Source organism: Rhinolophus sinicus, chromosome 15 (genome assembly GCF_057876585.1).
Source record: "Rhinolophus sinicus isolate RSI-liver-muscle chromosome 15, RSI-T2T, whole genome shotgun sequence".
Classification (NCBI taxonomy): Eukaryota; Metazoa; Chordata; class Mammalia; order Chiroptera; family Rhinolophidae; genus Rhinolophus; species Rhinolophus sinicus.
This window is the reverse complement of record NC_142515.1, coordinates 32484381-32509317: the sequence shown is the minus strand read 5'-3', so window position 1 is coordinate 32509317 and position 24937 is coordinate 32484381. Positions and strand designations below refer to the sequence as shown.

At 35.7% G+C, this 24937-nt stretch overlaps 1 protein-coding gene across 3 annotated transcripts in view; it reads right to left on the bottom strand.

The window, feature by feature from the left end:
• RNLS (renalase, FAD dependent amine oxidase) overlaps nt 1–24937 on the bottom strand; it is a 258444-nt gene that overhangs the window by 18869 nt on the left and 214638 nt on the right. For 2 of the 3 annotated variants that reach the window (XM_019738905.3, XM_019738886.3), the window contains one exon: nt 9201–9376. In XM_019738905.3, coding sequence (XP_019594464.2) covers nt 9201–9376 — 176 coding nt within the window. Of the gene's footprint in view, nt 1–9158; nt 9377–24937 lie in introns of all 3 variants that reach the window. The other variant, XM_019738895.3, reaches the window with a different exon arrangement.

Sequence of the window (24937 nt, the reverse complement as noted above, 5' to 3'; positions counted from 1 at the left end):
GGGGCTGGAATTTCTTGCTCCTCCAGGAGGACCTCTGCAGCCGAGATATCCCTCCCAGTTTTTAATGGTCACACACGGGTGTAGGACCAGCACGTTCTGTATCTCTGCCCCTCCTACCAGTCTCGAGGTGGCTTCTTCTGTATTTCCTTAGAGGTAGTACTTTAGTTCATCTAGACTTCAGGCAATTCTCAATGATGATTGTTCTGTAGTTGTAATTTTGATGTGGTCATGAGAGGAGGTAAACACAGCTTTTACCTACTCTGCCATCTTCACCAGAAATCACCTATTTCTGGACTCTTGATTCTGGTCCATTGATCTATATGTCTATCCTTATTTCATTGACTCAGTGTTTTGAATATGGTAGCTTTGTAGCAAGTTTGGAAATCAAAAGGTGTGAGTTATCCAACTTTGTTCGTTTTCAATATTACTTTGGCTATCTAGGGTTCCTTGCAATTCCATATGAATTTTTTACATCAGTTTCTCCATTTTTGCTAAGGCCATTGGGGTTTTGATAGAGACAAATATATTTGTATATATAACTTTGGGTAGTATTGGGTAACATCAAATATCAAATATTCCAATCCATGAATATGGGATGTCTTCATTTATTTAACTCTTTAATTTCAACAATGTTTTGAATAATAGTTTGTTCATTTACCAGGTGATGAATATTCAGATTATTTCCAGTTTTCATTGTAGAATTGTTACAACTTCATGGTTAAATTCACACCTCTTTTTGTAAAGTGCTCTTTCCGTTTTGCCCATGTAAATATAATTGGGCCATTTGTTTTCTTGTTACTGATTTGTGAGAGTTCTTTTTATATTCTGGATACCAGTCTTTTATTAGATATATGTTTTTGCAAACATTTTCTCCAAATTTGTGGCTTGTTTTTTTTCATTTTCTTTACAGTGTCTTTCAGATATTGTTTTTAATTTTGATCATGGTCAATTTATCAATTTATTCTTTTATGGCTTGTACTTTTTGTATCCTATCTAAGAAATGTTTGCCAAACCCAATATCTTATCGATTTTCTTCTGTGTTTTCGTCTAGAGGTTTTGTAGTTTAAGGTTTTATATTTAGATCTATGATCCATGTTTAGTTAATTTCTATATACTGTGCAAAATATGGACTTTAGAGCCTAAAGTAACATGTTCCAATTTCTATTATATTTTGCTTCTTACTAGTTGCATCACATTAGGCAAAACATTCAACATGAGCCTCAGTTTCCTCATTTAAAACCAAGAAAGTAACATTTACTTCTTTATCTGTGAGAATTGTTGTGAGGATGAAATTAAAATAAGTATAAAAGTACTTCTAAAATCAGAGTATAATGTTAACTGTTATAATTATTTATAGCTGACAGCAGCAAAAGAATGATAGTATAAGAATGTGTCATAATTGGGGGAACTCAAACAATTAGCTGCCGTAGAGTAAGGTGTTTAAAAGCACTAGCTTTTAAATAGGCCTGTGTTTGAATTCCAGTTTTGCCACTTCCTAGCAGAAGAACCTCACCCAAGGTACTGAGCTCTCTAATTCCCAGCTTTCTCACCTATGCAATGGGGAAGGAGTATAAACTCCATAATGTGGTTGGAGGATGAAGCGAGTTACAAGGAAAGTCTAGTAAACTACACAGAGTAGGGGATTAATAAATGGCATTTTTGAGAGAGGAAATATATATACTCTCTGAAAAAAATGATGTGGACTGTCATGGTTTATTGAAGTGCTATAACAGATGATAGCAAAGACCAAAGTGAAAAAGAATGAGTGTCCCTTGCATTATCCTGCCTCTGGGAAAGAACATGTATTGTTGGAACATCATTCTAACATCATTCCCTTTGCCAGCCTGTAGGATTTAGCTCAAGTGACATCTTCTTTTAGGAAGCTATTTATTACCACTTTCTTCTCAAATCTGCTCCATGTTCACACAGTACCTAGTGCATCATTTTCTCATAGCAGACTGCACCATATCATGATTATCTGTTTATTGGTTGGCCTTGCTGATTATACAGGAAGCTCCCTGAAGGAAGGGAGCTGTCTTTGAGTCTTTAGAATCCAGTATAATGTCTGGCACAGAGTAGGAGCTCAATAAATGTGTGTTTAATGAAAAGATGAGTTTTATACTATTAATTTCTAATGTGGGTATAAACAGCTTTCGTCAACTGAGCTTTTTTTGTATCGGATAATACTGATCTCTCCTCTAAACAGTCCAAGTATACTTACTCTTTATGTATTAGTGTTAGAATAGGTCCTAATTCTCTTAGGGTGTCCATGCCCATATAATAACATCCATCATCCAGCTTTAACTAGTTATATTGGGTGCAGATGAATATATGTAACATTTGTCCAGGAAAAATGACACAGACTCCTTTTTAAAGTTTTCTATAAAGTAATGCTGTTCAAAATAATTGGTTCTTCTGAACAAGTGTCATACTGATTCCATGGCAGGGTAAGTCCCATGGGAATTTGAGAAAAGTTATTTAATTAAACTTACAAGTGTTAAAATATTTAATAGCTCACATAATATGGAATTTTGTGAAAGGGGGAAATATCTACCCATAACACTTCAATTAAACTGTGACTGTATATCCTTAATTCAATGATCGGAATTTCTCAGCTGATGATCTCACGTATTCGTAGCTACCTCATAATAAGCTGAAGCAACTGGTTAATTATGTGCCAGTGACAAAGAGGTGAGAGATTACTCAATGGATTACTCAGGACTGACACCTGTTAGGTTTCCTGCTAGTGATGGATTGGGTCATGCCACATAGTCCACCGATCCCAAAAGGCCTGTTTTGGCTCTCCATAGGTTAATGGAAACTTATGGCACATAGGCAAGAGTGCTCATGGCCATAATTTCATGCCAGGAAATGTTGACTCATGGCATAAATGTGTTAAATGACCAAACACTGGAAAATGTGTGAGTTAGTTTAGGAATGAATGGCAAGAAGCTGAAAAAAATCTATAAGCTTAAAAAAACCCAATTGAGAAGAGTTGTTTGTGTCCGCAGGGATCCACCACTTTTAGCTCACTTTGTTCTGATATTATTCAGCAGTCCCTACAGTATGACTAAGTGTCATAACTTCTAGCATTGAATCAGTCCTCCTGAAACATTCCTGTCCAGAGCTATCTGCATATGAGAAACAGAGAGAAAAGAGAGAAACTCAGAAAACAGAAGAGAGTTTAAAAAAAAACAAAAAACAAAAAAACAGTGAGACAGCATGTGGCCATCAAGAGAAGTAATTAATAAAAGAGTCCAAGGAACACAGAGCTAAGCTACTAAGAAATGACCATGGTAGTACCTTTTTACTCCACCTCCTTTCTCCCTCTTCTTGGTACCACTATTTAGTAATATTTATTGAGAACTTGCTTTGTACTAGTGTCTGTAGTCAATGTTTTCTGCTGTGTTCTCTCGTTTCATTTTAATCACTAACCCTATGAGGTAGTTCAGTTGTTACCATTTACAGATGGGGCCCCTGAGGCGTTGAGCTGCCCTCTACTTGCTCAAAGGCACAGGGAGAGCCAAGGTTTGAACCAATGTCGGTCTGACTCTAAAGTACAAGATCATAATCACAGCACATTATCAAAAGTCCAGGAATTATAAGCACAAATATGGGGAAAAAGTCATAGGATTGGTGGCAGAATGACCAAAAAAGCATGATTTTATTGTGGAAATCAACTAATAAACAACATACCTAATGTTGTTTAACTCATAAACACAAGTGATTATTGTCTTTCAAAGTACTTATCCTAGAAGGCCATATGTTTAAATCCATAATGATGCCAATGTCTTTTAGGGTTACCAGCTTTAAACTGCTTTTAGATTCAGCCTACTAGCCACGTTAAAAGTGATAAATACAGACAGCTATATTTCTTTAGTTACATTTACAAAAATATTTGAGAAAATTGTCAAGATTAACAATTTTATTAATTCTATTGATAAGATTTAAGTCCAAATGACTTTGTTTCTAAAACATCAAATTCAAATTTCAAATTTCATGATCCAAATGACAATATGCTGAAGAAAGCTTGTCAGGCTCTGAAAGAGATGCCCCTGCTTGTTGAAATAAGGGTGGAGCTTATCAAGGGACTGACTACTTTGAAAGAGACAGTCTTGGATTTATAATTTATATTCCTAATCAATAAGTCACTGCTTTCTAGTTCCTACCTACCTAAAAGAAAAAAATGAGGAAAATACAATAGAAAATGCATAAGAGAAAAAAAAGAAAATATCCATCACCACCTGACCTTCCAGTGCTGAAATTAGATGTAAGTACACACCAAAAATTACTCTGATGAGAGAATAATTTAAGTATATGGGTGGTCTCGGACTCTTCTCTGTATACTCGTCCGTCTCCCACCAAACAAAAACCTCTAAAGGAAAATTCTGGCCTTAAACTCTTGCACATTTCCTCTTTTCTCTTTTATTCCTTCTGATTTCTAGCAGTACTATGCCAACTGAGGTAATCAGTTGGTTAAGACAGGAGGAAGGTAAAATGGGGAAGCTGCATTGAAAAGGGCACAGATTTACCTCTTGTCTAAGAAGAAAAAATGAAAGGATAGAGTCAAAAGTGAAGAAGGTGAATGGGAAGCTGAAGAGAGGAAAGGCATAAAAAGAGATAAGCCCGCCTAGCTGATTGTCTGAGAAAAAAGTGTGTGGGGAACTAAGCGTTAAGGGTGCAAAGAGATTTGAGGGAGCTTCCAGAGTGAGATATATAGGACATGAGGACAGAGACTTCAAAAAGTACTGTTGAGGATGATGAATTTTGGATATTCATTACCGTTCTAAAAGATACTAGTAAAGATTTGAATTACTTTATATTCCTTTTGGTTGGTGAATTGTGTTTCTTTGCAACACAAGACTGGGCCGTGAGGGGCTCTTGATTTATTGAGATGATATTAGTATGACATTGATAGTAGGTATTCTCAATGGGAAGACTTTAGGTTGTTTCTAAATCCTCATAATTGTATGCCATTTGGTATTTATGTGTACTTGTGTATTTTGAAACTTCATGATCATCGCTTTTATCAGATTCATAAAAAGCTCATGATCCTTCTTAAAAAATATGAAAGGACTACCATTGGGGAAAGAGAAGGTACAGTCTCGGGGTAAAAGACTAAATGAAGACATGTAACTAAGATAACTGTTTTCTGATTCTACTTCAAAAGCTTAATAAGCTAGTCCAAATCCATTTATTTTACCAAAGATTCCATTGTATTCATTCAGTCACCACCTCCCTTCCCCCCCTTTTCTGTCCCCCCAAAATTCCTCTCTTGATCTCTTTGGTATTTAAAAACACATTTGATAAATTTTGAAAAATAAAGTAACCCATGAGTTATGTTCAATGAAGTGAAGTAAAGGGCCCTTGATGGGGGAAATTAGCGTTAAAGTACTAAGCAACTCAGACATTGACTACAGCTTGAAAAAGGCATCCTGATATCCTGAAACAAAGGGAAGCGCAGCCAATAGTAGTAGTTGAGAGCATTAAGGTTATCCAACTGATTAAATGTCCCCTGTCAAGGTACATGGAAAGGCATTTTCAGTTTTTACTCTTCTGCTGAAAGGATCACTATATAATACTTGTTACAGAAACCTAATTCAATGTATCACAGCCTAGGCATCAAGCTATATTAACTGGATAAACATTTAAATTATGGAGGGCAGATAGCTGCTAAAGGGAGGAGCCAAGAACCATGGTAAATCTGCCATTGCTTTGTTATGTTTTTTGAGCCACCTACTCAAGTGTTTTATTCGAACCCCAAATAGGAGGCACCAAGCTGCTCCCAAGTCTTCCAAACACACCTTCTTTCTTCATCTGCCTCTTTCCTCCTATAAGAGCAGCACCCACAAGAATGCACTTTTATCTTACTCAAGATAGAAAATTCAATTTAGTATTTTAGGAGGCCTTCAGCAAATATTATCTTCTAGGGTTCTATGAGCAGAGTACTAGCCATGTTGCAGGTATTGTTTATATGCTTATTGAATAAATGAGTAACCAAATGAATAAATGAAAAAACATCTTTCACCTCCCTGCTGCCAATGAGGCATCGGAAACAAGAACCTGCCCACACACAAAATAATCCCTCACCTCTTTCAGATAGCAGTCACTTCCCTAGCGTGATTTAAGCTTTTAAGAACTGATACTCTCCCCAGAAGTTTTTATGAAGGAGGTGGGAGATATTGTCTCATAGAATGATAGGGAGATTATCCTGGATTATCTAGGCGAGGCCAATGTAATCATGAGCATCCTTAAAGAAAAAGTGAGGCAGGGGAAAAGCTCAAAGTGATGCAGTATGAAAAAGACTTGACCTGCTCTGAGGATAAAGGAAGGGGTCTCAAGCCAAGAATGTGGGCAGTTTCTAGACTACATCAAAGGCAAGAAAATGGATTCTCTCTTACAGCCTACAGAAAATGGATTCTCTCTTACAGCCTACAGAAAATGGATTCTCTCTTATAGCCTACAGAAAATGGATTCTCTCTTACAGCCTACAGAAAATGGATTCTCTCTTACAGCCTACAGAAAGAAACACAGCCCTACCAACACTTTGATTTTAGCCCAGTGAGACCTGTCGTGAACTCCTGACTTCCAGATCTATAAGATAATAAATGTATGTTGTTTTAAGCTACCAAACTTGTGGTAATAGGAAACAGAGGGGTGGTGAAAAGGAGTGCAGGACTTAAGAGTCAGGCAGGCTGGATTTTGTCACTGCTAGACATAGGACCTTTGGAAATTTTATTTCATGTCTTTGAGGTTTTGTTTTTCATGTTGCTCTAGTGGGTTAAAATCAGCCACCTCTAAGGCTACTTTTGATATGAAGTGAGATCACATCTTTGAATTGGCAGCTCCAGGCTGCCACACTGGGTGCCCATCGTTGCTATGACCCTTTCTCCTCTTCTTCCGATCCTCCAGTCACTGGGGGCCAACATATAGTATAGGGATCCCCCAAAAAAGAGAAATAAATGAATGGAGATAAAAAGTCAAGTCTGAGAGGTCTAGGCTGGGGAACCCACACCACTCACTGCCTGGGGCAGGGGACACCAGTTCTGTGGGCTATCTAGGATTTCATAAAATGAGGATTAAAGGGGCTCTATCACTTTTTTGTCAGAGAGAAAAAAGAAAAGAAACAGGGTAGAGTGTGAACAATAGGAGAAGATTTGGGTGGAGCAGGAGAGGGGGCTGAAACAAGGGAACACAGAATGGGAAAAAGTATGGGTAGGATTTCCCCTGCAAAGGGACTGTAGCTCTAATTAGATATAAGACGTTGCAGGTCAACGTCAAAATCAGTTGTTTGTTCCTCTTTTTTTTTTTTTTTTTTTTTGTCAGAGTTTCTACACCATCCTTCCTTTCAGTTTAAGCACTATATTAGAACCTATTCATACACAAACATTTATGAATTCATTAAAGATAGATCATGTGTCCTGGGATGGCAAGGGAAGAGGGGTGCATGCATTTATGTCAGATTTCAAAGGTTAAGCTGTACCTTTTAAAAATATTGGAGAAATGTTCTCTTGGAACTAATAATTGAAAACTAGTAAAATGCTATTAACTCTCTGAAATTGTCACTAATTATCTCTTTTTCTAAGTAATATGGGAGATCTATCTATCACCTACCTCTCATCTATCTATCTCACAAAGTACATAATATCTCTGCCATTAGCAATAATGCTGTGTTCTACAGAATGATACTCAAAGTACTAGGAGAAGTATGCGAATAGTGGAAAATACAAAATTCTAAGGTTAAATGACAACTTATTCCCATTTAGGCTTTGCAACCAATGTAGATTTCATAACTATAGAGCTATAAATGTACTGGAATAACTTCAAGAGAGAAACAACCGAATTATAATAAAAATCATTGCTAGGGTTTAGATGTACTTTGTGTTCAAAAATTTTTTATTACATTTTGTGATATTGCACAACTTTGAATAGGTCATTTTGTAGTAAGGTCAAATCTATTTCTACAACACATTAAATTTTAAGAAATAAGTAGATTTTAAACCATCTTTTTGCTTTATTAATAAATTATTTTAAGAACGTCACAAGCAAAACTCAAAAACCATTGTTTTTTTAAAGGAATATTTATAAATTGCAAAGTGACTTGCTGTGCAATATATCTAGTTTAAAATTATATCAAGAAGATTATTTTCCTATCTTCTTTTACAGGTCAACCTAAAATTGAGTTAACTATCACTTAAAGACACTAGCTATTAAGGTTTTTCAATACTTTTAAAAGGAAAAATAAGGTCTTCTAAAATGACCATGACATGTTTAAGTAAATATTTTCCCAAAAGTTTCACTGTATAATTTAACTTGAGAAGATAAGAGTAAACACATAGAGCAGTTTTAGGAAGAAGTAATTTACAATTTCCTATTTCCTCTGATTTTGGAAAGCCCTTTAAAACATACAAAATCTGCTGCGATTTCTCACAACACCACTTTTTCTAAAGGTTCCACAACTCAGATAACCAACAGTGCTGATAAATCAGTTCATCAATGGGCTCAGAAATCTTAGGAAAAAAGAGACAACTCTTCTTCTTTTTCCTTCTGCCATTTGCTTCATTGTCCCCAAAAGACTTCACAACAGAGTTTACAGATCAAAAAATTTTTTTCTAGGAATACTGACAAACTTCTACTGGAATATGCAGAGACTTTCAGAAAAGTCAACATTTACTTAAAGAGCTTTAAATTTGAACTAGTAGAGCAATCAGCAGGTTTACCTACCCCTGAGAAACAGCTCAACTAGCTGATCTATGCAGGTATTCATCTTTCTTCCGCAAAGAGCTCTGCTGGCAGCAGTCAAAACCAAAGTGGGAACTTAATAAAAATGAAAACTGTGGTAGCAAAATACTCTTACAAGGTTAATTTGACATATTGCAAAAATTTGGGAGGTTATAGTGGTTTCTATATAGCCACAGTACCGATTTAGAGAAACCCCTGAGAAATAGCGCATTTTGATATATACCCTGCCTGCTTGCGTAGGCAACCCCAGATTTTCAGGGTGTATAAGTTTTGAGATGGTAGAATTTAAACATCCCATTGGAGAAATGGTATGCATTTCTTATTGAGAAATAACGGGGTAATAAAAACCTGTAGAAGTTTACACTTCCACATTAGGCAAAGAATAAGAAAGAAAAAAAAAAATCCGTTCTGCTTACCTATTAAGAAAATGTGCTCATACTACTGGATTCTCTGATTACCTGTGAATATCTCCATTTCTGACATTTGGTAGCAACTGGCTGAGGCAAACCAGGCAAAATGGTTTCCAGCTGCTGGAAGATTAACTCCTGCACATCCTCAACGCTGTGTTCCAAGTGTGTCACTCCAAAGGGGACAGTGGTGTGAATCACAAGAGAAGGCCCGATTTCTGATGACGCTAGTGTAAAAGAAACATAAAGGTATGTCTTATAGTGGGTAGCATTTCAACCCAGATTTAAGAATTGATCACAATAACCAGACAATAACTGTAGGGAAAACAGATTCAAATCTTTGAAGCACAAAACGAGGCTATTTCTGAAATTCAAAATCAAATTTCTCTAAAGAGGAGAAAAAAATCGTGATGCATTTTAGAGAACAAGTTTTCAGGTCTTGCTAAAGAACCAGAAGGAAGGGTAAGAAGAGCATCTAATAGGTACGGCCTTGGATATAATTAAATTTATTGGTATATTCATCTTTCGTCCACTAAATTATAAACTCTTCAGGGCAGGAGCCAATTCTTACACATAGCCTATATTTTCCTTAAACTCTAAGGACAAAGTAGATATCCAAGAAATAATTATTAATTTTTGGTTAAATGGATTACAAAATATTCTGTTGAAATTATTAAATGCCAGAATAAAATATCTTTGCCACTTTTGAAAAACTAAATCAAGCTTCTCTCTAAAAACAGGCTTGACCTCATAACATTCACCTTTATCTTTTAAACAGCATGAAAAATAAAAGTCTGCCTCATTTATAACATGAAGCTAGTTTCCTTTTTTGTTTGCTGTTACACTTCACGATTACAAATAATGAGTGTCTGCTTCGTATCTTTCACTCTTTAGTGAAATATAGGAACGTTGAATAAAGTTTGAAGTTGAAAGCAACATTACTGAGGCACTAGAAAATACAGTCTTGGAAGGAATGTTAACAAGGCTTTGCCTGTTATTATTATTTGTTTAAATCATGCAGAGGAGAAGGTTGAGGGTAAACAATAATAGATCTGAAATGTATGAAATAATAATATGAAAGTTGGTGTTCCCCGCTGCAGAGAGAAGAGAATATTAAAGCATGTAAGGTAATAACAGGGGTTGGCAAGTCTGATTCTGAAAATTGTTAATTAGGGATTCTAAAGACAATGATCTATTTGAGGTAGGTTTGTACAATTTTACATAGGAAAAAAAAAGGTTGAACAACATAAGCCACTTACTTGCTATGTGCCCACTTAACCTCTTTACATTTCAGGTGTGTTTTTTGTTGTTGTTTTTTTTGGTTTTCTGTTGTTTTATATAAAATCAGAATGTTAGTACCAATCACATAGGTCTGTGGTGGGGATTAAATAACATCATGCACTTGAAATGCTCAGCACAGAGTAGGTGCTTCATAAATGTAAGCTATGGAAATAGAAGCAATAAATCAGATACTCGTATATACAAAGGAAAAGTTCCCGTGGAATTGCACAAATGACAAGTGTTATTTTTTTGTAAAATACTTCATTTTTCCTTTGCTCTTTGCTCTCTCGATTAAAAATTGAACAGGGACGAGCATCCCAAAATGCTATAAGCATTTTAAAATGAAGTAAGTGCTTCCAAACATTTTTATATATGTGAGGTAGAAGGTTTGACTTCGAGATATGTGCAGTAAATGCAAAGGTAAGGATATTGCCCACTGTTTTCTCCTCACTGTAGTTGGAACAACTTGGAAGAGGAAATAAAGGGACCATCTCTTTGAACATTCAATGTTTAACCCATCAGTGTAGATGTCACAGGAACCACACAGAGGGAAGGACCAAGCAGTGCAAAATCTCAAATTCTTTCCCCGAATCCCAGCACAGTGAGAAACCTATTTATTGCTGCAGGGAGTTCGTTATGTTATCAGTTAATAAACTCAGGAGGCTTGTTCACAGCGAGGGGGTGTCAATGCCACCCCTCTTCCATGGGGTACCAAGTCTTCCCAGAAACAGAGAAAGCTACCGGGACAGCGTTCTGTGGCAGGACAGCTGGGGTTCTGAGTCCAGTTATCTATGGCAGGCTTCAAAGGAAAATGAATGCTAGCTGCGTGCTGAGAATTGGGAGGTTGCGCTGACCCAGCCATTTGTTTTAGGGGGAACTTGTAAATTACTAAGGGCAGTGATGGTGCGTTGCCAGGTTTCTCTCATTTACATTAGCCATCCACTCCAAGGAGAGCAATAAAAAAGGAAATTTAAGATCCAAAATGAAACACTTCTTGCATAACAATGAGAGAACAACCTGGCTACTTGTTTTTATTGGAATCAAACAAAATTTTTTGAGAATTTAGATAAAAATTTGAATAGCTGCAACCTAAAACAATACGTTTTAAGGGAAAGCTCCACCACCCCCCAAATTAAAGAGTATTTTTAGATGCTAAAGTTCAAAGACATAACCAGCCAACGAGAGTTTAAACGTGACCAAGGTTTGGAAATAGAGCATTATAAAAAGCCACAAATATGTTAATAGGATTCAGAGCGTAAATTTAGTGTAATCATTATTCCTTGGTCACTGAGAAGGTAATGATATCTTTTTTTTTCTCTTTTTTTACTCAGTTTAACAAGCTTAGCACTTTGCTTTTGGCATTTTAAATGTAAAGTTCATAGTAACTTGACAACTATTTCTGTACGTAGGGAGATCCGTGGCTTTAGTCCGTAGATAAGTATTTTAACCCTTGCATCCTTCATAGGCTGGTGGTCTTAGACAACCATTGCTCAGGCTGCTTTCTTTCATGAATTAAAAGGGATGACCTTATAAGGCTGTCACGAGGATTAAATGGGTTAGAACACATCACACAAAAGCCTTTCTTCCAATATAAAGTGGAACACAAACGTAAGGCATTCATAGATTATATTCCTTTTTTGACTTCTATGCTGTGGTAGGAGCAACTTAACAGAGCTGACTCTTCTCAAAAATTGATTATTATATCAACACCCCAGGGACAGTGGCAGGCTCTTCCTGGGTATAGGAACAGAAGTTTTTTGCTTTATTTTTATTTTTATTGTGGTACATACACATAACACAAACTTGATGATTTTAACCTATTTTAAGTGTACAGTTCTTTGTCCTTAAGTACATTCACATTGTCCTGCAACCACCACCGCCATCCAGAACTTTATCTTCCCAAACTGAAACTCTGTACCCATTAAACACTAACTCCTCACCTCTTCCTTCCCCCAGCCCCTGTCAACCACCATTCTAGTTCTGTCTCTATGAATCTGACTGTTCTAGATACCTCATATAAGTGGAATTATACAATATTTGTTCTTTTATGACTGGCTTATTTCGCTTAGCATGATGTCTTCAAGGTTCATCCATGTTGTAGCATGTGTCTATTTCCTTCCTTTTAAAGGCCGCTGAATATTGTATGTAAATACCACATCTTGTTTATGCATTCAGGTGTAGAAGCAACTTAGGTTGCTTCCACCTTTTGGCAATGTGAATAATGCTACTGTGAACAGGGGTGTACAAATATCTACTTGAGTCCCTGCTTTCACTTCTTTTGGGTATATACATGGAAGTGGAATTGATGGATCAAACGGTAATTCTATGTTTAAGTTTTTGAGGAATCACCATATCATTTCCCACAGTGGTTGCATCATTTTTTTCTTCCAACCAACAAAGCACAAAAGTTCTAATTTCTCTACATCCTTGTCAGCACTTGTTATTTTTTTTATTTTTATTTATTTTTTTTATAATAGCCATCCTAATGGGTATGAAGTGGGAACAGAGTTTTTAGTCTACAATTTGGGCGGGGGTCAAGACACTGAAAGTTGATAATCGCAATAGCAGCGGCCCTGGCTGTAGCAGCAGCATTATCCTCTCTGGTAATAGAACACTGAGATATACAAGCCTCTCACATGAAGTACAATCAAAACTAGTTACCTATGCTCCAAACAGAAACTGAAATTTGTTTTGAAATAAGTATTTCAGCTGCCTTAGAGCCATGAACATATCAGTCATAAGAAACATTAACAGATTAAACTTGCTTGTATGTGTTACGTGTCATTGAGCCAGCTCTGACTCCTGGTGCCCCTATGAATGAGTGATGTCCACAATGCCCTGCCCTCTACAGCCCTGCTCAGCTCCTGTAGACTCATGCCCAGGGCTTTTTCCATGGAGTCAGTCCATCTCATACGTATTTGGTTTCCCTCTTTTCCTGCTGCCCTCTATTTTTCCCAGCATTGTTATGTTTTACAAAGAACCCTGCTTTCTCATGATGTACTCCAAGTAAGACAGCTTTAGTTTTGTCATTTTTGTCTCCAGTGATGTTTCAGGTTTAATTTGCTCTAGAATCCACTTGTTCATCTACACCATATTTCAAGTCAATCAATTTTTTTTTCCTATCGGCCTTCTTCACTGTCCAGCTTTCATATCTGTACATAGTAACTGAGAATATGAGGGTGTGGATTATTTTATCCCTGGTTTCTAATGATACATTTTTGCTCTTGGTAATCTTTTCTAATTCTTCCATTGCTGCCCTTCTGAGTTCCAGCCTTTTCTTGTTTCCTTGGCTACAGTCTCCATTTCAGTTGATGACTAAACTTGCTTAATTAAAGACAAATATTGTCATATTGGGTCAAGAAAATAACATCTAGATATATGCTGTTTATAATCAAATACATTTTTAAAACAAATCCTAACTCAATTATATTGAGTCAGAGAATGTGGTCTGTATGATAATAATTTAAGATTTGTTGAATGGTTTCATACATAGTCAGTTTTCATAAGGGTTACATGTGCACTTGAACAGAATTTTCTAGATGTTGATTTAATATTTTAATAAATCCATTCGAATAATCATATTAACTGTCTGGTTCTAAATCAACTAAATTCTTATGAATTTTTTTGCGTGATCAATAACTGAAACAATATTAAAAATCTCTCCTGGTGATGACAAATTTGCCAAGTTCTCCTTTCAGTTCTTAAATTTTTTGCTCTATATTGAAACTAAGTTACTAGTTTTCTGCTATTTCCCGACACCTTTTAACAATATATTTTGAACATCTTTCATTCATAAATGCCTTTAATCTTAAAGTTTTTTTCTGTTTTCTATTTGTTCTTTTTCAACATTTCTTTGTTTCTTTTTAACAATGTTTGCCCTCTTTTTGATTAAACCACTTTTACGCCATATTTCATTCTTCTTTAATAGTTTGGAAGTTATACAGTTTATTTCTATTTTTAGGGACTACCTATAAATTTAAGCACCATGTTAAAATCAAAGTTAATATCTTTATTCTTCTCCTGCATAATTTAAAATATTTTAACTCTGATTTTATAGTTTTTGTTGTCCAGGATCTAGCTCTTTAATTTTGCTTACTATTTATCCACAGCTTCCTTTGTGGATCTTACATCTTCTTTCTAGGGTCATTTTCCTTTTCCTAAACTATCTTCTTTTGAAGTTCCTTAATGAGGTTCTGTTGAAGGTAAATCAGTTTTTGTTTTTCTAAAAATGTCTTTATTTCATCCTCATTTGTGAAAGATAATTTTCAATGGTATATGACAATAGATTGAAAATATTTTTTCTCAGCCTTTTAAGGAAATTATTCCAATATAGGTTAGCTTTTACTGATGCCATTAAGAAACCAACTCTTGATTTGATTGTGGGTCCCTTTACAGGTAATTTTTCTTTTATATCTGAATGCTTTTATTGTTTTCTCTTTGCCTGTGGTGTTCTGCAGTTTTACTTCCCTATCTTAAGGTTTGAGTTTCTTTTTTGTTTTACCTTCTTTGATTTCATTGGGTTTTCTGAACCTGAAAACTCATTTTTCTCATTAATTTTAGAAGTTGTTCAACCATTAGTTCTCTCCATTCTCTCTATTCTGTTTTCTTGGAACTCTAATTAGAGAAACGATAGATAGATATTCTCATTCTATCTTCATCTATCTTGATCTTTTTAAAATATTTTCCATCTCTGTCTCTGCATGCTAGCTTTCATTCATAATTTCTTCTGATTTATCTTACAGTTCATCGTTCTCCCTATATTTGTGTTTATTTAATATGTCCTTTGAATTTCAAGTTTAAATTATTTTACTCTTCATTTATAAAAGTTCTATTTTTCAAATCTGCATGATCAATTTCTCCTTAGTCACACTGTCAGTACTCTCTCTTTTATTTCTTTAAACATGCTTAATATATTATATTGTGGGTTTGGTTGTTCCCAAAGCTGCAGTCTTTCTTTATGAGTTTGATTCTGCTTTTCTTGTTGTTTCAGATGGCTACTGCTCACAATGGTATATTTCCTTGTGTATTTTGTGATTTTTTTTTTTTTTTCCTGTTGTGAGCCCATGTACCTGTTGAGCCTAACATTCCTAGGAACTTTATCTGAGAACATCTTTGAGGCCTAAGTTTAAAGAGCGTTCCTTTGGAGATTTACTTTCATTTTTGCCAGATGCCTTTGGAACAATACTGCCCAACACTACTTTAACTAGATTTTTAGAACACACTGACAGAATGAATTCTGGAACCAAATCTGACTGAGGATGGATATGTGGTTTGGCATCTCAAGAGACATTTTATTTCTTTTTTGTATTTTTCCAATCCAGTCAAGTCACCCCCATTTTCTTCCTCTGCCAGATAGGCTATATCAGATACAGAGAAGCTCTTCAAAGCCATAAAAGTGTACATGTCTATGCTGATAAACTTTTAATTCTTAAAGAAATAGGGTGATTTTTCTTGGAAAATAAAAGTTATCAAAATTAACTTAAAATAAAAGACATCACTATAAACCATAACCCATAAAAGAAATAAAAAAAACAAAGTCAATAACTTAAGAAAAAAAGATTTCAGGACCTGGTTGCTTCACTTGTGATTTGTTTGAAATTGTCAAGCTAGTTTAATGTTAATTGCAGACATACGCATCGTATTTACACATATAAACACATAAACCAAACTACAGATCATTCTTCTATGAAGTAATAGATACATTTTCCATATTAATAGGTACAATTAAGAAAAATATACATTTAAAAAGCATCCATTAATATTTAATATGAATTCATGGGAATAAAGATACAATATGAAAAAAGGTGACTTTCTCTTAATGAGATAGACTATCTTTCTTAAGCTGATGGCTTATATCATTCTTTACAATGAAATAATATAGATTTTCACAGTAAAATCAGCATGAACCAAGGATACTTAGTAATACCAATGGTGTTTAACATTGCTCTAGCCTGGGCATTAAGTTGAAAAAACAGAAATAAAGTTTATAACTGCTAGGAAGAAGGAAAATCATATGATTGAAAACAATAGTGGACCAACATAGAATCCATCAAATTAGTTTAAAAATTTTTATATTAAATGGATATTCCTATATACCAGTGATAACTAGTAAGAAAAAAATTGTAATTCTACAAGAGTTTCATGGAATTTGAAAAAAAATGATTGTAAAGGAAAAATAAGACAAGGAGAATATTTAACTTTTTTTTTTTTGAAAAGTCAGTAAGTCAAGACTTGCTTTGCTATGTATTTAAATGCATTATAAACCCACAGCAATTAATAAAGCTTAGTACTGGTTGATAATAATAGTCAATGAATCAGAATAGATATCACTGGAAAAAATCCTAAAATATATTAAGTATTTATGTATTAAGTTATTTATATAACAATAATGTTATTTATATAACAAAAAACTTAAGCAGTGGAGGAGGATCCACTTTTTTATATTGTCCTGGAAAACTGGATATATAGAAAAAATTAACAGAATATTCCCCTCCCTCTTCTGACCCAAATTTGTCACCATTTCTGATTTCCTACTTCTGTAGCCACGAGAAATATACATTCTTAGGTCACACAACAAGCTCAAACTCAATGGGACACCCTTATTCACATGCAAAGACCTGAGAGAACTTTTCTATCAGATAAACTTCATTTTTGGCAGAAGTTGGGTCATCAAGTTGGACAGAAGTTGGGTCTAGGCTAAGAGCATCAGGACATGGGTGAAAATGATTCTTCAATTACTGATTCAATCAAATGAGCATGTGAGTGTCTAGTGCAGTGCTTGGTACCATGAGAAACTCGGCTGAGGCTTTTCAGAAGCGTACATCTCAGTGGGGGAGACGACACACAGGCAAAACAATTAGACAACCATTAACGGCTAAATGGTGTGGTATTGACAGCATGTGAAAATGAAGTTTAGGAAACAGACTCATGTGAAGAGAGGAAATGGACCAGAAGTTGAGAGCCTGTAGTTTGGGAGTAATCGCAGTCGTCTCTCTTTCTTCCTTCCTCCTGGCAACAGCACTTGGTGGTAAGTTTCCCAGTTCGTACTCCATGTGGAACTGGCTCAACTATCCTTGTCCTCTAGCCATGAAAGCTCTTATTACGATTTAGGTCTTTCATATGTCTCCAGGGTTCAGCAGCAAATGTAATGGAGGATAAGTCAATCACATCAGTAAATGCAACAAAAAAAACCTAACTTACTCTAAGTGCAAGAATAGCAGGGAAAAGTGAAGGAAGAAGAGTGGGGTGGGGAAAGGGAGACTGAGATGGAAACATCCATTCTTCTGGAGCCTCTCTCTCCCCTTTCTGGTCTCCCTAGCAGAGCCAATCCAAACAAGCATATAGCACTCTGCCATTTGGCATTCCACCTCCTGGCAGCGTGTCTGCTGTCCTGTGTGTCTATTGCTGGCCCAGATTCAGGAACCAGGCCTCACTATTCAGAGGGACCACCTGCAGGTTTTATTTGCTTTTTAATATGTCAAACTTATTTCTTATGAATAGGTTACAGAGGCCAAAATTCATCTACAAGAGCCCTACTGGTATCATGGGCAACAACTGCATTACTTCCAATTTTCTCTATAGCAATGACTTTTGTAGTAAGTATTTATAGTCATTCAACACAATTTTATGGTTTTAACTGAAGAGTAAGGCTCTAGAAGTGTAAACGTCTGAAATGAAAGACGAGCCAGACACAGAGAAAAGAGCTTTTTACTCATAGTTCTCCCCTTATTTCATTTTTATCCTATCATCTTTGAGGAGAAATAGATGTTTTATTTTCTTCTTTATTACTTCCCTGGAGGTAGGGGACTATGTTAATTGATAATAGCAGTGCTTTAAATAGCCAATGAAAATCACTGAAGAGGTTTGAATGAACAGTCTCATTTGGGAGATAAGATAACAATATCTAGAGAACTGATAGTAGAGGGTAACTGGCCTGAAAAAGATTCAGAAAGAGAAATGGAGAAATTGTATTCTTGTCAGCAACTAGACACTAAAATTGCCTAACAATCTCCTGCTTCCCTTTTTAAAGGTAAAGTACCTATTAAAAAGGAGAAAATGATAGAGGTAAAATGGTGCTCTCTTGGAAGACAAGAAATATAACTCAAGTGTCTTTTTCTTCCTTCCTGTTGAAGGTAGTACCTAACTCTTCTGAGAAAACTATGATATACCACCTAAGATTTACAGAAAATTCTGGAGTGCTATTTTTCTCCTTAAGAAACAAGAAATACTTTATTTAATATGGATGAATCAGATCCCTTTCTACATCTTGATTGCACAGTCCATTCTTGAGGGACACCAACTGAGCTTTGGATGTCAAGTTAGAAATTCTGTCTCCCTCCTCCCTGGCTGTATGACTTTAGGCCAATCAGAATGTCTCTGTGATTCTTTAGGTCAGTGCTGTCCACAGGGTGATCCATGCCATATTAATAGCTATTAGGCAAAATAACAACATTGAAATTCTTTGGACAAATATATTTTTGAAATGCTGTTAAAAAAAATTAAATATGGCTTCTCAGAATCCCTAATATGATTATGCACACTCAGTATGATTCTTTAGAGGAAAGACAGTGTGAAATTATTTTTGGTATTTTAAAACTACTTTTATTTAAATTACAAAATTATTTTTAAAAAGGATACTCAAACACTGTGAAACGGTATAAAGTGAAAAATAAATAAAGATATTGCTTCTATCTCAGACGTGAAAGTCCCACTCCCCAAAGTAATTATTGTTAACAGTTTCCTATGTATCCTCCCAGAAATTTTCTACACATGAGCCTGCTTACCTACTTCCCGCTTTAAAATGGAAATATACTCTTACTATATCTATTGTTCTTTAAGTTGCTTTTGTTCATTTAACATATCTTGGATAGCTTTCTCTCAGTTCATGTGGACTTACTTAATTTAATAGTATGGATTTACCATGGTCAAATAGTCAGTGTTTCATAGCTGGACATTTCATTTTTTCCAGTTTGCTTCTATAACAAGCATTGCTTCAATGAGCACATTTTTTCATATATCTTTGTTGCACTTATATGTGACTATCTCTAGGATAAGTTCCTAGAAATAGAATTGCTGAATCAAAGAGTAAGCACACTTAAAATTATTTCAGATATCACTAAATGGTGCTTCAAATTTCCACTAAAAAAATCTCCAGTAGCATATGAGAACTCTTGTTTCTCCATTCTCTTACCAACACTGGGTAATTTTTGCTCATCTGCTAGTTAAAATGCATCTTAATTTTAATTTTCAGTTGGTTACACGAGTGTGCTATTTTCATATACAAACCCAATTTGTATATTCTTTACCCGTTATCTGCCTTTTTGTTGTCCTTCTGGTAACCATAGTTACCTCAGGATTACTGTGCAGATTAAATCCATGTAAAGTGAGAAGTTCAAAGTTTGGCGCACAGTAAGTGCTCACCAAGTGTGTTTTGGCAAACCTACCTATCACGGCTGACTCACTCCATTTCAGAGGATTAGAGGTATTGAAGTTTTATTGTGCCATTAAGCTTACCTTCCACTTCACTGATGGTAAATCTAAATCTCAGAAAATGATGCATTATGGGAGGAAAGTGTTTCCCAGTATCATAGTACTTATCACATTATAATTTAATAGTCTATTTACTTGTCTATCTTCCCTCTAGACTGAAAGCTACCTTAACTTATGTATGGATCCTTATTTTATATTTCTAATAGCTGTAGTTCTAATACCTGGCACATGGTAAGCAACCGGTATTTATTGAATACAAAGATGAGTAGATGCATGAATGAAGTAACAGCTATTGACTTCCTATTATGGTGGATGAGGACTTACCACTTCCACTTTACCCTTCTCCTCACCCCATCACCTCACCCCAACCAACATCTCAACAATTTTGGTAAAATCATTAATCAGTGTTTACATTTTAATGTATAGTAATGCTTCTAAGAAACCAAATAGTTCTTTGTAACCATACATTCTGTCTTGTTCACCCCTTCATTTTTTCCCTAGAATTGATAATTACCCCATCTTTTCATTTGTTTTATTCTCAATGTACCTTTAACACTCTAACATATTTTTTTCCAAACGCTCCAACATCTCTGTCATCTACCTATTGATAAGTTTTGGCATACACTCAAATACACTGGTTGAATTCCCCCAACCCCTGCCCCTGAGACCTTTCTCCCAGAGGACTCCATGTTGTTTGTATGCATCTAGGGGGTATAGAGAAGTAGAGCAAGCTTTCCTTTACCTGTTGAGTAAACAGGATGGGGTTATCTTTACTGGACAAAACAACAGCACATTTAGAATCTGACAGCAGTGAAGCACACAGATGAACAATTATAGCTGTGGGTCTATATGTGACCCTAAGAAAGTTTTCCATCATTGAGTTGGAAATACTACCTTTATAAAACATTAACATGCCTATTAGTTTCTTCTCTTCCCTTGGTATTAGACTTGTTTATTCTGGGCCTGTGGGTATTAACGTATCTGTGGATGTATGCATTTGCCATTTTAAATAAAAGCTAAAAAGGGACGTTTTAAAGCTGATACCCATGTATTTTTGTAATCCTTGTTATCCCAGCCTACATATGTTTGGATTGCTTATGTTTAACAAGACACACAGACATCCTCTAAACAATTCTGTATAAGCTAACCATTCTGATAGGCATTTAGTTAAATATAAACAAGTGTGTAAAACTCTACACGATGAATTGAAAATAAAATGAGCATTCCCCTAAAGTTCATACTTCCAATTTCAGAAGATGTTTCCCCCATAGCTCCAGTACAAGTGAATGTATACAAACTCAGGAAATAATCTTCCAGTAAACAATGGAAAATTGTTCACAGGAGAGTATGTTCTGCCTTATCCAGCCAGCTGAGAAAGTAAATGGTAACATTTACCAGTAATCCAAGATACTTGAATAATAAACAACTCATTGCCTATTTCTGCAATACCTGTGAGTGCTGGATGCTAGAGGCTATGAGATGGGGTCAAGAGAGTGGGAACAAGGATGGGCTAGGCCCCCGGGGATAATTTTCTACTGATTAGAGGGGCATCTCCAAGTCCTGAAAGAAGAGTAGATATAAGAATCCAGGTGTTAAATCAAGTCTTCATAGTAGACAAGACTTCATAATAGACAAGGTGATCAGTAGAAAGGGTTAACATATAGGAGTGAGGAATAAATGATAGGTAGAGCCGGGCCTGGGGATGGGAAGACAGGACTCCTAGTTCTAGGGAGGGAAAAAAAAATGCACGTTGCCTATATAAATTCATCTCAATATTTCTTTTCATACTGGATTGGTATTGGGTCATGAAGAGGCTCAAACCAGTTCACAAGTGTAAAGGTCTTCTGCCTGGCAATCTACTTAATAGATTCAAGAAAGCCAGTACCTCTTGGAGAAAAAGTATGGTATAGTGTAGTTCAATATTGACCTTCAGGCTACTTATGAAGATCATGTGAGTAAGTGTCTATGTGGTGGACATCACCTGCTCAGCAGCCACTGGCTCTTTTGTGACAATAGTACACAAATTTTGTTTTAGGGGATCACTCTTCCCCTACATTCAGCCTTGATAAAGGTGGCCTGGGTTAAACTGATCAGTTAATCCATTCCTCCTGGTCATAGTGATTGGTTCAGCAATGGGTACATAACTCAAGCCAGGCCAATTATGTTACTGAGAATCACCTCCAGAAGTGTTACGTTTTTGGAGAAATGAGGTGGGTTTTGTTTTTTTTTTGGGAACTTGGCTCTGAATTCCTGGGTATTACCTGGTGTCACCATGAATGAATGCAATCCAGCAAAAGGCAGAGCCAAGAAACTAACAGAAAGTATGTCTTCATGATGGTGACTAAATCAATCCAGACATGCCTGAAGCTTTACTCCTGGATATTTCAGAAATGATAGCAATAAATTCCCCATTTTTACTTAAGCTATTTTGGTTTATGTCACTTGCAACCTAAACTGCCCTAAGCGTGTGAAGTATCTAGTACTGTGTCTGGAATATGTGTGTTTGTTCCTATGAATATCAGTTTCCTTTCTTTCTTCTCTCCTCCCACCTGCCCTTAACCTTAATTTACATTGTTAGTATATAAAGATTAGATTTTACCAGTTTCTTTAGAAAGCTTGAACAAATAATTGTAAGAAAATCTCCTTTTGGACCTCAGTTTCTTTGTATGTGAAATAAAGGGATTAGGAAAGTCTATTCTTTTAAGAACTCTTTCAGCTTTAATTTTATATTAATCTACAAAATGGAGGTCCATGTGGTAGTGACAAAAAGTAAAGTTCATCCTTTCCCTAACCACTCCACGTTGTCACTAGGATAGAAATTCCTGGTCCTTAAAGAAGAGACTAAAATTAGGAATTCACAAAACTGACGTGTTGAAAACACTTCCTTTCAGCTGAGCTTTCTCAATTCTTGAGTTTGACCTAGATTTTAGGGCCTTAACCTCCACCCACTTCTGAGCTTAAAAATACAGTGATCTATTTTGTAGTGTGGTGAGAAAAAGCAGTACATTGTTTAGTCTAGTTTCAGCTCTGCTACTACCTATAACAGTTCTTGACATACCACAGATACTCGATTCACACACTGCAATAGATAAATAGATCACAAATGTCACAGCTCTGTGAAAAATCATGTGTAGCTAACAATAGGTAAATTGATATACACAGGATTGAGAGTATTTTGCTTTTTAAAGATAAATTAAGTTGGATTCAAGTTTATTCTGAAAATAAGCTTAGTCTTGCTTACATGTATTTTGATGTATGTGATCTTGAGTGTAAGAGACGACTGGGCCTCTCAGGATTCCTAATAATTTGAGTGATCCTCATGAAGTGTGCCACAAGTGTGAGTATCATTTGCCATCTGGGCAATGGTAGGAGAACTAGGTTTCCAAGGTTCTTCTATAGCCAAGATTCTTGATGGTGGTCCAATGGTGGCGGGGTAGAAGTGGACTGTTAGGGCTAGTGATAGAAGCATGCATTGAGAATTTGGCTAACCCAAATCTGGAAAGGAGGTGAGGGGAGCAATCAAAATGTGAAATAACACATTATAAAATGTATTGTCTTTAGGGAAATAAATTTGAAAATTACTTGCAATATACAAACGACAGAAAGCATACGTAGGAGAGGAATATGAAAAAGAGGAATATGACCAAGTATTAGTCAATTTCAGTGTATTCTAGGGTGGATGGTGGGGCAAAGGGTAAGTCTCCCTTTTCATTAAGCTTTCCAGAATAGGTATTTTTACTTTCATCAAAGAAGCATGAATTAGAGACGAAGTTTAGGCTGTAGTCCAGATTTTACTTAATTACTCAAGCTTTATTTTCCTCATCTGTAAAAATGTAGTATTAAATTCACAGAGTTGTTGTGAGAATGAAATCCAATAAAACAAGTAAAGCACTTAGCACAGTGGTTCCCACTGCTTGGTTTAATGAAGATTATGGGTATGAGTTTAAAAAAGGTTGAACAACATTGTTCTGGTTTTTACTTTTCAAACTCCTGACAAAAGTTGTTCTACATTCAGACTATAGAAAACGTCTTTTTTCTTCTTATGTAGAAGTAAGTTGTAATAGAAGAAAAATGTACTTTCTTATATGTAATTTGAGATGTAATTGGCATATAGACAAGGGAATACGCATGTATGCATTGATATAGCAAGAGGGAGGGGGAAGGAAAGGCTGTGAGGGAGACCTGTGGTTCCCCCACTCCCAGATATGCATTATGCAAATCAGAACTCAAGACTCCTACGTCTTTTTACATTACGTAGGACATTAGATACTGCTTCACCCCACCCAGGATTTGAGACTTCTTTGATTATTCCAATCATATTTAATTACTGAATTGGAAATTCCGAGTATTTTCAAATAATTCTGACCTTTTTTAAAGGAAGCAATTTCTTAAAAGTTTTCACTGCAGCAAACCAAGGAGACAAGTTTTCCAGATTCCACAGTGAAGATAAATCCTTGCAGATCAACAGAATCCCTATTGCAAAGTGCCTTACAAAGTTCTGTGCCAGGGAAGTTTTCCACTTGGCCAAGAACTCATGTTTGAGTCCATTCCTCTCCATCATTCCTTAGGCTTCTGCCTTTATTTGAATGTGCAGGAAGCAGATCTGGTTTTGTGAGAGAGATCTCTCCAGAGAAGTACCTTCAGGCAGGCTGTGTAAATAAAGAGGATAAACCTCGGGAGACTGATTTCAAATTAGAGAATTGTTTCCACCTTTTTTGATGGAGCAAATTGGCCTCAGAGTTTATTACTGTCCCTTTAAAAGAAGGTATATTTCATATTCTTGTAAGTATAACTCAAGGATTGTTAAAGACCAGACTGGGATCACTGATCAGATGAAAAGGCAATGTCTCATGGAGATATCAATACTTTAATTCCACAAACATTCTATTGCATAGACTTTAAAATATATATCCTCAAAATCTTGTATACATAAAATAAGAAAAAAAGAGAACATCAGATTAAACATTGTTGAAATTTTGCTTATAAAGGATTCTAACATTTTATTATCATCCTAGAAT